Source organism: Salmo salar, chromosome ssa22, assembly GCF_905237065.1.
Source record: "Salmo salar chromosome ssa22, Ssal_v3.1, whole genome shotgun sequence".
NCBI classification, from domain to species: Eukaryota; Metazoa; Chordata; class Actinopteri; order Salmoniformes; family Salmonidae; genus Salmo; species Salmo salar.
Genome location: NC_059463.1, coordinates 32157038 through 32172623, shown reverse-complemented (window position 1 = coordinate 32172623; position 15586 = coordinate 32157038). Strand labels below are relative to the sequence as shown.

General features: G+C 42.1%; 1 protein-coding gene and 1 pseudogene across 1 annotated transcript in view; both read left to right on the top strand.

Moving 5' to 3' along the window:
- Positions 1–11812, top strand: part of slc4a8 (solute carrier family 4 member 8) — a 51648-nt gene extending 39836 nt beyond the window's left edge. The window contains exons 16-24 of the mRNA XM_014167035.2: positions 658–819; positions 1031–1144; positions 1266–1427; positions 1688–2008; positions 2123–2296; positions 2542–2676; positions 4613–4716; positions 6164–6269; positions 6795–11812. Coding sequence (XP_014022510.1) covers positions 658–819; positions 1031–1144; positions 1266–1427; positions 1688–2008; positions 2123–2296; positions 2542–2676; positions 4613–4716; positions 6164–6269; positions 6795–6800 — 1284 coding nt within the window. The 3' untranslated portion in view covers positions 6801–11812. The remainder of the gene's footprint in view (positions 1–657; positions 820–1030; positions 1145–1265; positions 1428–1687; positions 2009–2122; positions 2297–2541; positions 2677–4612; positions 4717–6163; positions 6270–6794) is intronic.
- On the top strand, positions 277–408 carry LOC123729748 (uncharacterized; annotated as a pseudogene).
- Positions 11813–15586: the final 3774 nt, after the last annotated feature.

Sequence of the window (15586 nt, the reverse complement as noted above, 5' to 3'; positions counted from 1 at the left end):
GTAACAGCCGGCTGCGACACAGCTTGGTATCGAACCCGGGTCTGTAGTTACTCCTCAAGCACTGTGATGCAGTGCCTTAGACCGCTGCGCCACTTGGGAGGCCCTCTATTTGATCATTGTATCACTACCCCACCTTACGAGGAAATACTTGTAAACAAGCATACACCAAAGTGTTAAGTAGGGGGCTGTCTGCTAGACAATGCAACAAACAACAAATACCGTTTGGGGAGATGCTGTGTGAGATACTGCACACATTTTGAGCGGCTGTCTTTAGGTATCCTTTCGCAAAGGAAATATCGTAGCCTATGAGGTCCATCCGAAGCGTGATGATTTCTGGTTGAAAACTTAACCCAATACCCCGCCGGGATGACTTAAAATATAGTCAGCCCTGGCAAAAAAAAATTGTTTAGTAAGAGACTACTATACATGTCAAAGAAGATGTTGCTGTTTAGCTATTCTGATGTTTCTGCCACCAGGTGCAGATCATATTTAGATTCAGTAGAAGCAGAGAAAAAGTGTCAGTAGTGTATGCTATGTCAGAAGTTGTCCAGGGGAGACTACAATCAGCAATGGTGGGTCTGGGACGTGAACCCAAAACAGTTGCAGTGCTGTCTGAGCTATTCTTCTATATTGTTTTGTGTGTTTGTTAATCTTCAGGAGTGCATAGGTCTGCAGGGCCACTTTGTGGGTACAGCTTGTGGACACCATGGCCCCTACACCCCTGACGTACTCTTCTGGTCGGCCATCCTCTTCTTCGCCACTGTCTTCATGTCAGCGTTCCTCAAAGAGTGTAAGACCAGCCGCTATTTCCCCACCAGGGTAAGACATTACAACACTGTGTAAATGTATGAAGCTCAATCTGAAATAGATTCCAATGCAATGGTTGTGGCATTGGTGTTTGGAAGGGAAGAGGCTACGGTGTTAATTGTTCTATATGCTGATTCATCTAGACCTATGTTTTTTTCCCCTGAGTTTTGGTAGACAATTTTGTATTGTTGCATCATCGAAGATTCCTTCCTGCTTTGTTCAGGTGCGGTCCATGATCAGTGACTTTGCGGTCTTTATCACCATTGTATTTATGGTCATGCTTGACTTCCTGATTGGAATCCCCTCGCAGAAGCTGCAGGTGCCCAGCAACTTTAAGGTAGGATGAAAAGATCACTGTTTTATATGTGATAGGTGGTTTATAAACTATCGAGCCGATCCATTCCGTACCCTGCTATCTCAGATATTTTATTTTTGTCTCTGTGTGTTCTACTAACTAGCCCACCCGAGATGACCGTGGTTGGTTGATCAACCCGATAGGTCGAAACCCGTGGTGGACGGTCCTGGCTGCCTCTATCCCTGCTCTGCTCTGCACCATCCTCATCTTCATGGACCAACAGATCACCGCTGTCATCATCAACCGCAAGGAGCATAAACTACTGGTGAGAGGAAGACAAGTCTGTATTTATTGGTCCCAAATATTATTTTACTAAGGACTGGGATGCCGTCACACTGTTGGAGGTATGGCAATGCAAGACTACACTGTGGCCATTGCCCAATAGTTAGTCAGAAGGAACTTGTTCTTAATGCAGCTTTGTTCTGAGGGCACAAGACAGAATTTGAGTTAAGCCTTTGTTGGTCGATCTGTATGATTTTTCATGCGTTATTTTCCCTTCATGTATTTACCCCCTTCCCCTTACAGAAGGGCTGTGGCTATCACCTGGACCTTCTGATGGTGGGGGTGATGCTGGCTGTGTGCTCCATTATGGGCCTGCCCTGGTTCGTGGCAGCCACCGTGCTCTCCATCTCCCACGTCAACAGCCTGAAACTGGAGTCAGAGAGCTCGGCCCCCGGGGAACAGCCCCGCTTCCTGGGCATCAGAGAGCAGAGGCTCACAGGCCTGGTCATCTTCCTACTGATGGGCCTCTCTGTCTTCATGACTGGGGCTCTGCAGTTCATTCCCATGCCTGTCCTGTATGGAGTATTTCTCTACATGGGAGCCTCGTCTTTGAGGGGGATACAGGTAATGTTTTACAAAGCATGCACTTCTACAGCAGCAACACATCACAAACACACATTTGTTGCCATTATAAGTCACTCTCATACAATTCCAATGTTATCTTCTTTCCTCTCTCAGTTTTTTGACCGTCTAAAGTTGTTTGGTATGCCAGCCAAGCACCAGCCAGACTTCATCTACCTGAGACACGTTCCCCTGAGGAAGGTGCACCTGTTCACCATCACCCAGCTCACCTGCCTGGCCCTGCTCTGGATCATTAAAACCTCCAAGGCTGCCATTGTCTTCCCCATGATGGTAACAATTACACTATGGCACAGAGCATAGCACTACTGTGGTATTGCTTCTTCTAAACCAATTTATCCTGGTTGGTCCCATTGAGCAAGAATGGTATTAGCTTTGGGAATCTCTGTGTAAATGGCTGAAAGTATTTTGTTGTATCATTGTATTGAATGTCATACTTGTGAAATATCGCATCTGGCAATATGTGTGTATGTATGTGTGTGTGTGTGTGTGTGTGTGTGTGTGTGTGTGTTGTGTAGGTTCTGGCTCTAGTGTTCATCCGTAAGTTGTTGGACCTTTGCTTCACTAAGAGGGAGCTGAGTTACCTGGACGACATAATGCCTGAGAGCAAGAAGAAACAACTGCATGACGCCTCCAAGAATGTTGACATTGAGGTACTCCATCTATTTACAGTATGATTACAGTATGCTTTGATCCTATAGCATTCAACACAACTGGTTTTGGAACATGGAGGTCAACTTTGCTTTGTCACCACTAGAGGCAGTGTTGTATGGGGTATGGTGTATTATTTGACTAAAGGCTGAAATACACTACACAATTTTTGCCGGGTGTACGGGCTCTATCCATCGGAGAACCTCTCCCATTTAACGATTTAGGCAAGTCAAATTATTGTGAAATAGTACATACACCTCGCGGAGCATCCGATTAGACAATCGGGCCAGAATTTGCATATATTTACTAGGCATGGAGGAAGATGCTGTGTGCTTTTATCTGCATTGCTGTCAGGGGTGTAGTGCAGCCAGTATGCAGTGAAGCAACGCTCCTCCACTTCTCAGAATGGTGCTTGTTTAATAAAGTTTAGACTAAAGTTGAATCAATATGTCTTACAAGATCTCTTAATGATTCATTAGTGTTTTACATAACAAACCATAGTATAACGTTACGCTCTACTGCCAAGTAATTAGGCTACTTGTGACATTTTATTATGATTGTGCTGAATAGTCGCATTTATTTTCTCATGCGGCCAGAACTCAACAATGCACGTCACTAGGCTTAATATGCTTTGATTGAAACAAAATACAAGTGGAAGTATAGCTTCTTAAACTCCCTCTGCTCTAAAATGTGATTAAACAGTAGTTAGGTTGCTAAGCCTACATCATTCAAGAAGAAGAAGAAGATCGAAACGCATATTACCCTGAAACTGATTGGGATCAAATGGTTGGCATGCAGCATGGACATTTCACCCGTAAAAGGTGAAGAATTATCATTCACGATTGACAGTGATGATGGCCTAAAATGTATAATAAGGTAGGCTTAATGAGGTGTTTTAGGATTTTAAAACTAGAGACATTTCTCTGAGACACTTTGTGTAGGCATTTTGGATGATGCATTGTAGGCTATGTATATTCAAAAATGATATTCTACAACAGGCTACATTTCAGAACCAAATTTAATTGAGAAATGATGACGTAATAAATAAAAAAATAGCACTACATCACTGATTGTTATGTGCCAAAAAAGCTAAGACAAAAGCAAGAATGAAGCGAATTTTGACATGCAACTGGGTACGGAAAAGAGGACAATATGGAGTGTTGATTTTGCAGAAAGAGCTTGGGGTAAGAACACATTTAAATGTGACTTGTAACATAGCCCAGCTAGTGTGTGTGTGTGTGTGTGTGTGTGTGTGATGAACTAGCGAGATAGGTAAAGAGAACCTTTATAGTTCTGAGTAGCTGATTGACTAACAGTGGGACATGCCTTGCATCTGCTCTGAGCATTGTTCACACTCGGCCGATTTGAGGCTGAATATATTCAACATTTGAAATTATCGTGATGCCAAGTGCCCAGGAGCCTGTGACAGCATTCAACCACAAATCAGGTATGTGTTTACACTTTACGGGCTGTGGCGGTACGTTTTACTCCAGGTTTGCTCCGGTTTCTCGGCAGCCCGTAGATCGGGTTAAAAACATGTAGTGTCCGCCAACCGTAACACTCTTTCTGCTACAGATGTAGTATCTTAATTTGATCACCCTGTTGCAGGTAAACTTTCCTGCAATACAGGAAATGTTTTACTTGTAGTGTATTTGCTGTTTAAAATGGCTTCTGACGTTTGTAATTTCCACTTAGAAAATGTTCCCTTATGAAAAATGGATCAACCTCTAATTAATGTTCATAAATTATAATTCACATAATAATTCACATTTCCTGTTGCTGCAGGATTAATTTCCTGCTGTAGCAAACTGTCTCTAATTAAGATCCCACATCTGTACCTGACATGCACATATCATCCCTATATTCTTCTGTGCGTGCGCGTGTGTGTGTGTGTGTGTGTGTGTGTGTGCGTGTATGTGTGTGTGTGTGTGTGTGCAGCAGGATGAGGAGATTCTGGGTACAGCAGTAGAGGATAAGACCTCAGTCCATATCCCCATGGAGAGCAGCAAGCTCCTGCAGTTCCCCAAAACACACGACCCCAGGTAACATAGACACACACTTATGAAGAGACACATACACACACTTACCTACTCACACTTACCTACGCACACACACACACACACACACACACACACACACACACACACACACACACACACACTTACATATGAACACGTACACCCTTATGAAGACACACACACTTACCTACGAACACACACATACGTGATGGTCGAGATAATTTAGGCAGTCGCTACTGGGTGCTAGATCTGCACTATCATCTAGGATTGATGTGCATTCCCGATAATAAATCAAATCTAATTTTATTTGTCACATGCTTTGTAAACAACAGGTGCAGACTAACAGTGAAATGCTTACTTCCCAACAATGCTGAGAGAAAAAAGTGAAATAGGAGTGTATTTGGTTAACTATTTAGCAGTCTTATGGCTTTGGGGTAGAAGCAGTTCAGGGTCCTGTTGGTTCCAGATTTGGTGCATCGGTACCGTTTGCCTTGGGGTAGCAGAGAGAACAGTCAATGACTTGGAAGGGCTGGAGTCTTTGACAATTTTTTGGGCCTTCCTCTGACACCGCCTGGTATAGAGGTTCTGGATGGCAGCTGTAGAACTTGGTGCAGCTGTAGATGGTGCAGATGTAGAACCTATTGAGGATTTGAGGGCCCATGCTGAATCTTTTCAGCCTCCTTAGGGGGAAGAGGCGTTGTCGTGCCCTTTTCATGACTTTGTTGATGTGTGTGGACCATGATGTGGACACTGAGGAACTTGAAGCTCTCGACCTGCTCCACAACAGCCCTGTTGATGTGGATGGGGACGTGCTCAGCCCTCTGTTTTCTGTAGTCCACGTTCAGCTCCTTTGTCTTGCTGATGTTGAGGGAGAGGTTGATGTCCTGGCGCCATACAGCCAGGTCTCTAACCTCCCTCTGGGCTGTCTCATCATTGCAGGTGATCTGGTTTACCACCGTCGTGTCATCTGCAAACTTAATGATGGTGTTGGAGTCCTGCGCAGCCATGTAGTTGTGGGTGAAAAGGGAGTACACTTGTGTGTGTGCAAAGCATAATTTCCCTCCTTAACTATCTTTAACTGTCCCGTCAACATTTTCGTAATTTCGGATGTTGCACACCCTTGGCTCAACGCGGTTGTTAAGGAGGGAAATGATGCCTTTGCAGCCTGGATGGAGGATGCTTTATGTACTAGCCAGTGCATGGGGGAGTGTATTACTGGGAATGCACATCCATCCTAGTTGATAGTGCAGATCTAACACCCACTATTGGCTGCCTAGGCTATGACATCTAGTGGACAGGTAAGTCTTGATTCATGTCTTTGCTCACTGTCTGTATGTGGTGTCTTTTGATGGTACAGTAGAGGTTTCTTCATTGCACCGCTTGTTGAGTACTAACCCCCTCAGACTCCACCCTCCCCTTCTTCCCACCTCCTCTGACCTCTGACCCGTTGCTTTAACCCCTTCCTCCCCAGGTGTGACCCCTCTGACATTAACATATCTGATGAGATGTCTAAAACCACCGTGTGGAAATCCCTCAACGCCAACCAAAAGGACAGTCGCATGGGGGCTGCTAAGAAGGCAAGGCCCTATCCCTCTCTGCCTCTTTCTTTTTCTACCTTTCTCTCACAGTCACATTTTTATTTTTTACCTTTATTTAACTAGGCAAGTCAGTTAAGAAAAATTTTTATTTACAATGACAGCCTACTGGGAAACAGTGAGTTAACTGCCTTGTTCAGGGGCAGAATGACAGATTTTTGCCTTGTCAGCTCGGGGATTCAATTCAGCAACCTTTCGGTTACTGGCCCAACGCTCTAACCATTAAGCTACCTGCCGCCCCTGTCTGGTGCATTGCATGTCTCCATTTTGCCCACTGAGATTACTGTCTCTCTGTTTTCTCAACTCTCTCCTCTCCTGCTTGCATTTTATAGAATCAGTTGTTTGAGTTTTTAATATTATGATAGACAAGTGGGAAACTGGATCTCCCTCAAACTGGATTTGCCATGGTATATTATTAACCATGTCTCTCTGCTCTCTACCTTTCTCATTCCTTACTTCCCTCTGGTGTGTGTGTGTGTGTGTGTGTGTGTGTACTTCTCTCTAAAGGATTGAAATTGAAGATCTGGAATATATAGATCAGTGAGAGAGTGGAACCAGATGACTACAGAGGCTGTGAGCTACACTTCAATAAGCCAGACACATAGGTCATAGAGCATTTCTAATGCCCCCTTGTGTTTTGGCTCACACACATCTTTAACCCAAACACCTCCTCTACAATACCGGGACCCCAAGATTCTCACCAGCCCCCTCCCCCCTGACACCTAACGGCTGCTCTCATACACCCCCAACACACACACATTCCCTCAAACAACCACAACCATACACCCCCAACACACACACATTCCCTCAACCAACCACAACCATACACCCCCAACACACACACATTCCCTCAACCAACCACAACCATACACCCCCAACACACACACATTCCCTCAACCAACCACAACCATACACCCCCAACACACACACATTCCCTCAACCAACCACAACCACAGCAACAACAAACCTTCAGAACAGCCTTGCTGTGTCTATGAGGATGCTCCTTCAAACCCAAACCAGGTTATTTTCTAAATCACAGTGGCTCTACTAGTATGTTATCTTTACTTTAAAGAGTTGGTCTTTTTCTTTACTGTACCATAAGTGTGTTTTTTATAACGTGGTGGTCTTGTCAAATTATTTTTTAATTCTAAAGTATATTATTGGATCAATAATGTAGAGATATTTAACTTTGGACATAAAATCTGTGTCTGTTTTTGTGCAACGTACGATATGATAATATTGCTAGAAGAGACCGTACTTCAGTTCAACCAGTGAAATCAATCATTTGATTATGCGCTATAATAATCTGTTACCTTTGTGGATATATCTGTGTTAAATATAACTGTTCAGATTGGAAGCTCCTGTACAGAATGTATGTGATCTTCTGTTTCTGTCCATGTGTTTTACCTCAGTCGACCTCTTTGGAATTGGGAACTCTTGTCAGGCAGTATGGGTAGGACCTTAAGTTTTTCCAGATCACATGATCTGGGTTGTTCCTGATCAGGTCACATGGTCAGGAACAACGCACAGCGCCTAAGTATGGGTAACACTGTAAAATGTTAGAAGCCAGAGGGGAGTAGCAGTGGAGCCTAGAGCAGTACAGGACCACACCTAGAAATTACTCACAGAAATGGCCAGAATACACACCTTTTGACTGTGTGGGTGCATTTCTGAGAGAGTTTAATATGTGGGCATCCATAATTCATCGGCAAAACCAAACATGCTGAATATGAGCAATAAATTATCCCAAACGAATGGCCCTGTGCAGAAGATCTACCTACCACTGAATCTACCTACACTAAACACACTTACTGGACCTGACTGTAGATGTTTCAATGACCTCCACGTTTTGAGGACATTTAATTTCATCGATAAACCTGTCCATTTCTTCTCAAAAGTGCATCATTCCTCCTTCCTCTACTCTCTTCTGTTGATTACTGATCTCAGATCTGTAATTATATAAATGAATGAAGGAAGGATGTATTTGAACAGCACCCTAATCCAGTAAATTGGGACCACCTTCCTTACTGTGATGTGTGCTCTTTGCTCCTAGACTAGTGCCAGTTGGGAGGCGAGAAAACATACTGGCACAGTATTCCTCAATAACATACAATTCATTTGTAGTTGCACATTGTATAGATATAGTATATATAATATATATGTTTTATTTTCAAGAAACTGAGTAAGAGATTATGTATGACAATAATTTATTACAATAATTTATTTTAGAATATGAATGTTAAAAACGGTCACTTTCTGTATATAGTGTAATAAATGGGACAATGCGCTAACAGGAAGCCTAATGAATGCAGCACAAAAAGCATCTAAATACTAACGTAATAGGAATGACTCCACTAGAATATATCCTCCCATGTTTACAAGATGTTTCCCGCCACTAAATCCAACTGCCTACTACTGAGAAACTTCAGGAATGTGTCCAACATGATGATAATTGTAATTGTGATGATGATTGTCATGATCGTTATCATTTCTATACATCCCCATGACTAGTGCCAAAGTGGCTTTAAGTACAGTCTACATGCAGTAATAATACCCTTACAAAGATCATGAGAGATACACCATCTTGCTTCAGATAAAGCCATGATTGTTTGTCAATAGTCATCTTGACATGGATCACCCAATGGGTCCTATAGATTACATTCCTCTTTTTTCCAAACCTGATGGAAATACTAATGGATGGAATGTAAGAAACATTGTACTGAGGAGTAACTAGAAAACACTGTATTGTTTTTGATACAGTGTGGTGATGTTTTGCCTCTGTGCGTTATACCTCTCAACTTCCTTTTAAATCATCCAATCATTTTGTTTCTTTGTCCCAGACAACAGTATGAAATGGCTTTGAGAATAAGTAAAAGTACAGTGTGACACAAACACAATAAAATATGAGAATTCAAACAATATAAAACAGCAACAGTCAAACACTTAAAATAGCCAACCTTGAAATATACAAACCACAAAACATACAGTGAAAGCAGAACATACATTTAGAGAAAGAAACCAAACTCAAAATGTGATTTAAAAGGCCCGGGGCAGTTAAAAAATGGATTTTCCTGTGTTTATATTTCCACATTACTAGGTTTGAATAATATTATGAAATTGTGAAAATGATGATAATAAACCTTTTAGTGTAAGAGCTGTTTGAAAAGACCACCAGAAATATCAGCCTGATTTTGGTGGGATGGAGTTTTAGCCTGCCTGGTGACATTAATAGACCAATAAGAAAGATAGTTTTAAACCTCTGACAATAACAGCTAGTTTTCAGTTTTCCCTTCCCCACTCAGACCACTCCCAGACAGTCCTAGCAAAATTCTTGCTTGAGAAATTGCTCTTTGCTAAGTAGCTATTTTTGTTTATTTTTCACAATTTTAATTGAAAACAATCACAGCAAGTTCCTTAATTGACCCTTAACTAAGCCCCACCCCAGAATGTTGGGAAATCAATCACAGTGCTCCAATGGATAGCGTGTCAAACGCATGAAAGCCAATGAGAGCGATGGCAAAACTTGAGTTTCATCAAAATGTAGCTAAATTGTTTCAATGGCTAAATAACAATGCACCAGGGTTACTTGCTACTGTGATTCCTGCAATGCAGAGCCTGTTGGAGAATTTTTTTATCCTAATTATACTTTTGTTACATTGTTTGCTAGCTCAGCTGGTTAGCTAGCTCTCAGTCTCATTGACCACCAAACATTGCTAACACTAGCTAGCCACTTATTATAACTTGTTTTCTCAAAATGTATGTTAGCTAGCTAAGTTATCTATATTATGAATACAACTATAATCCGCTGTTGACATCAGGATTCGACTTGAGATAACCAGTTAGCTCCAAAAGTAGTTATAGTAGTAGCTTTGACTGCATGACAGTGCATTCAGAGCCATCCAATCTTCCACAAACGTAATTGTACCAGGTTCCCGTGAAGCAATTGTAATGACAGTCCACCACAACATACCCAATAGTCTCCTGAATAGCAAGGATAGTTTGTGTTTAATTTATTGTGTATTAAAAACACAGTTTAAGATTGTTGTGAGTGGTTTTCTCCAGACGTTTGACTGGGGAATGGAGCTTCCCGGGAAAATGTTGTCATAGGTTGCAACAGTAACCAAGGGGGGCTTAGCAAAGGGTCAATTGTTACCTAGAAATGATTTGATATTGAGATAAAAACGGCTGCATTTGACCTGTAAGCAAGCAGAGCTACTGTACATTCACATACTGTTAGTGGATGTGCTCTCAGAAAAGACTTGAATAATTCAGCAAAGCAATCTTAAAAATGACATGATTAGTTTTATGTGATTGAGAAATAAAAAAATCGATTCAAACAATGTGTTATTCTATGTATACAGTGCCTTCAGAAAGTATTCATACACCTTGACTTATTCTACATTTTGCTGTGTTACAGCCTGAGTTCAAAATGGATTAAAAGTAAGTGTAATTAATAACTTCACCATGCTCAAAGGGATATTCTATGTCTGCTTTTATAGATTTTTTTTTTACCCATCTACCAATAGGTGCCCTTCTTTGCAAGGCATTAGAAAACTTCCCTGTTTTTTGTGGTTGAATTTGGGTTTGAAATTCACTGCTTGACTGAGGGACCTTACAGATAATTGTTTGTGTTGAGTACAGAGATGAGGTAGTCATTCAAAAATCACGTTAAACACTATTATTGCACATTGAGTGAGTCCATGAAACTTATTATGTGACTTGTTAAGCACATTTTTACTCCTGAACTTATTTAGGCTTACCATAACAAAGGGGTTGACTACTTAATGACTCAAGGCATTTCAGCTTTTCATTTTCCATTCATTTGTACAATTTTGTAAAAATTTAATTACAGTTTGATATTAAGGGGTATTGTGTGTAGGCCAGTTACACAACATCTCAATGTAATCCATTTTAAATTCAGGCTGTGTGAATACTTTCTGAAGGTACTGTATGTCAGTATGCGCTGCCCCGGCTGTTCTGTCGAGTGTGTGTGCGTTGAGACTTTGACGTTGTCCAGTGCAGTGCAGTCAGTGCCACTGTGTCCTCGTCCTCACCCTCACCCCCAGTCTCAGACTTTTTCTCTGAGATCATACACTTCTGGTATTAGCTGTGTTTACCCAATGTGATTGAGTGTGTCCGCTCCTCTCTTCCTCCCATCCTTTCCTACTCTCCTCTTCCCCTCCTCTTCTCCTTCCCTCCATGTAGTGAGTAGATGAGTCATAGTGTACAGTGTCAGACAGTGTTTTTCTGATAAATACAAGATTGGCCTTGTGTCCACAATTAATTTAACAGACAAGGTCAAAGAGAAAGAGAGGGATGAGAGGAGGGGGCGGGGTGAGAGAGAAATTAAAGAGAGGGTGAGCGATACAGAGGGCTTAGAGAGAGAGATTTTCAGGGAGAAAGATGCCTTGTCTGAAAAATATTGAATGCTTAGTCCATAGCAAAATGATTCTAAATGTTTTATATGTGTAATGTCATTTTTGATTATGGAAACATGGGAAATAAACCATACATCTCTAAAAGTATACTTCTTGTTTGTGTCATTGCATTTAAATGGTATTTTAGGAGGGTAAGGTTTGAAGTGTTTTTTTATGAAATGTGTAATTCAATACTGTCTCTAAAGTAATAATCCCATCCTCAAGAGGCAGTCTTATTATGCCACTAGATGGCGATGCCTCATAGAAAGTCAAAGGCCCTGTTATTCAATTCGTTTTTTTAATGAATACTTTTTGACATGGCTTCATTGGTGAAAGCCAAAAGATGGAATTTCTACCCAATCAAATACAATACATGATCAGTGAGTTTAGTAAGCAGGAAGGATGCATTTTGTAAGTATTTAACTGGGCCAAATATGTTTAGGAGGCCTGACATAAGTCCTGCATTGACTGAGGGAATCTCTATCTCTCTCTCTCCTGAGGTGAGGTCCTTGAGTGTGGAGTTTAGACATCTGGAGGTAATCCATCTGTCAGAGAAGAGGAGTAGGTCCTGATTACAAACAGCTGGTGGTGCTAAGTCCTACCCAATCACAAAGCCCCTCTCCTGTGATGTCAGCGTCAGGGCAGGGTGTGGCTATGGACAGTAGAACAGAGAGGAGGGGATCAATGATGAAGCCGTACGAACACTCAGCGGCCAGTTCACGAAAATGGTTAGCTCCTACAGACAGTGAGTCACGTGGCCGTGGCAGACTGGCACGAGTGACCTAAGTGACTTTGAGCGTGGTATGATTGTCTGTGCCAGGCGGGCCAGTTCAACAGTGTCTAGGGTTTACCAAGAGTGGCAGTGGGTAAACTCGTCGATGAGAGAGGTTAAAATGAGAATGGCAAGAATCGTACTAGCTCCCCCACCTCTTGGAGCACACTGATTATTACAGAGAAAGTATAATATTAATAATATAATAATGTTAGTAATATACCTGTATGTGTATGATATGGCCTTGTCTCTTGGTCTTATTCGTGTTGTTTAACTTTATTAATAAAGGCACCATGCATTTTCTGTGTCAATATGGAAAGATTGAACTCTACAGTACAAGGTTTGTTTTTTGGGGTATCTGTACTTTACTATTTATATTTTGAACAACTTTTACTTTTACTTCACTACATTCCTAAAGAAAATTATGTACTTTTTACTCCATACATTTTCCCTGACACCCAAAAGTACTCGTTACATTTTGAATGCTTAGCAGGACAGGAAAATGGTCCAATTCACACACTTATCAAGAGAACATCCCTGGTCATCCCTACTGCCTCTGATCTGGCGGACTCACTAAACACAAATATTTAATTTGTAAATTATGTCTGAGTGTTGGAGTGCCCCTGACTTTCCGTTCAAAATACAATTTAAATGAGAAAATCGTGCCGTCTGGTTTGCCTAGTATAAGGAATTTGAAATTATTCATACTTTAACTTTTTATACTTAAGTATATTTTAGCAATTACCTTTACTTTTGATACTTAAGTATATTTAAAACCAAATACTTTCAGACTTTTACTCAAGTAGTATTTTACTGGGTGACTGCGCACATGGCTGGCCAAACACAGAACTCTTCATTGAGACAATGCTGAAATCAATCCATGGGCGAGTCAGTGCCACATTTTCATTTGTGCTGAAATCAAAATCAAATAAAAGTTATTTCAAATTCAGCAGGCTATGGTGTGAAATAGGCTTTTAGAAGTGCGGTCTTTATTGTATTACTTATCGTTAATGCCTTCTTCGGTGTGCTTTGGTGTGCGTATCAATGCACAAGCTCCTGCCTTGAGCCAATCAGTGTAATTTTGTAAATGCCAGATCTCTATGGCAAGATGCATCATTCACCCAAGTTTTGTAAAAATGTAGCCAGTGCTGTCTGGGATACCGTGTGTGACTAACATACGGAGACAGATCGACAGTGCCATCACCGATTTCATCGTGGGGTAAGTAAAAAATGTAATCAGTCAAAATGAAGGGGATGATGACAATCTTTGCAAATCTTTGTGGGCTATACTCGGCCTTGTCCCGGGATGGTATGTTGGTGGTTGGAGATATCCCTCCAGTGGTGTGGAGGCTGTGCTTTGGCAAAGTGGGTGGGGTTATATCCTACCTGTTTGGCCCTGTCCGGGGGTTTCATCGGATGGGGCCACAGTGTCTCCTGACCCCTCCTGTCTCAGCCTCCAGTATTTATGCTGCAGTAGTTTATGTGTCGGGGGGCTAGGGTCAGTCTGTCACATCTGGAGTATTTCTCTTGTCTTTTCCGGTGTCCTGTGTGAATTTAAATATGCTCTCTCTAATTCTCTCTTTCTTTCTTTCTCTCTCTCTCTCGGAGGACCTGAGCCCTAGGACCATGCCTCAGGACTACCTGGCTTGATGACTCCTTGCTGTCCCCAGTTCACCTGGCCGTGCTGCTGCTCCAGTTCCAACTGTTCTGCCTGCAGCTATGGAACCCTGACCTGTTCACCGGACGTGCTACCTGTCCCAGACCTGTTGTCCCAGACCTGCTGGAACCCTGACCTATTCACCGGACGTGCTACCTGTCCCAGACCTGCTGTTTTCAACTCTCTAGAGAGAGCAGGAGCGGTAGAGATACTCTCAAAGATTGGTTATGAAAAAGCCAACTGACACTTACTCTTGTGTTACTGACTTGTTGCTCCCTCGACAACTACTATGATTATTATTATTTGACAATGCTGGTCATTTATGAACATTTGAACATCTAGGCCATGTGCTGTTATAATCTCCACCCGGCACAGCCAGAAGAGGACTGGCCACCCCTCATAGCCTGGTTCCTCTCTAGGTTTCTTCCTAGGTTTTGGCCTTTCTAGGGAGTTTTTCCTAGCCACCGTGCTTCTACACCTGCATTGCTTGCTGTTTGGGGTTTTAGGCTGGGTTTCTGTACAGCACTTTGTGATATCAGCTGATGTAAGAAGGGCTATATAAATACATTTGATTTGAAGAGGGAGGGAATCTGATTTCATTGGTCTTCAACTCGCTGCTCAGTCATTTGATTCAGGGTTAGTGGAGTTAGCTGTGAGTTAGCCTACTCTGGAGCCGGTTAGTTCGGAATCATTTGTTGCTATAGACATTTACATGGGTAAAAGGTGAGCCACTTTCGTATGACCGGTTATCCTGAGTTGAACTTAGAGTTACCTCGCTATCTTCTCAAACCTGCTTCGTAGCATACCCCTCGGACTATTCTCTTCATTTTCCTTCAGAAATTGCCGCCATTGTTGCAAAGGCAAAACCAAAACAAATGATCTATCCCCCTACCCCCCTCCACTCTAACAGAGGCAGCTCTCAGGCCCTCCCCTCCATCAATCTCTGTCATAAATCCATCAGAGGCAGAGATAGGGAACTGCTGAATACAGCATTGTCAGCAATTAATCTAACCTCCATTACCAGGCTCTGAATATTGTGTTCACCTAACCTGGGAACAACGAGCCACTCAAACACCCAGCCCCAGGGTGTGTTTGTGTGTGCGTGTGCGTGTGAAAAAAACATTTGGAAACAACATCCTATCCTGATCTGACACATACCTCCATTCTTCTCTTGTTCATTCTCCAAACCTTGTTTTTATGATCTGGTCTGTCATCTATCTGGCTCTCTCAGGAAACCCCATCAACACTGGTCTTTCTCTTAGAACCTCAAAGGATCAACAGGAAGAGGAAGCAGGATTTGTCTCAGTTCCATTTTGATTCAGCCAATTCCTAAATCCCTTAATGCTAATAGATGGCACTAATCAAAATTGCATTGGAATGTGAATTCATCTTGTGAATTGAAATGGAATTTAGCATGACAAACAGGGAGGTGAATGGTGCCGTGACTATTCTG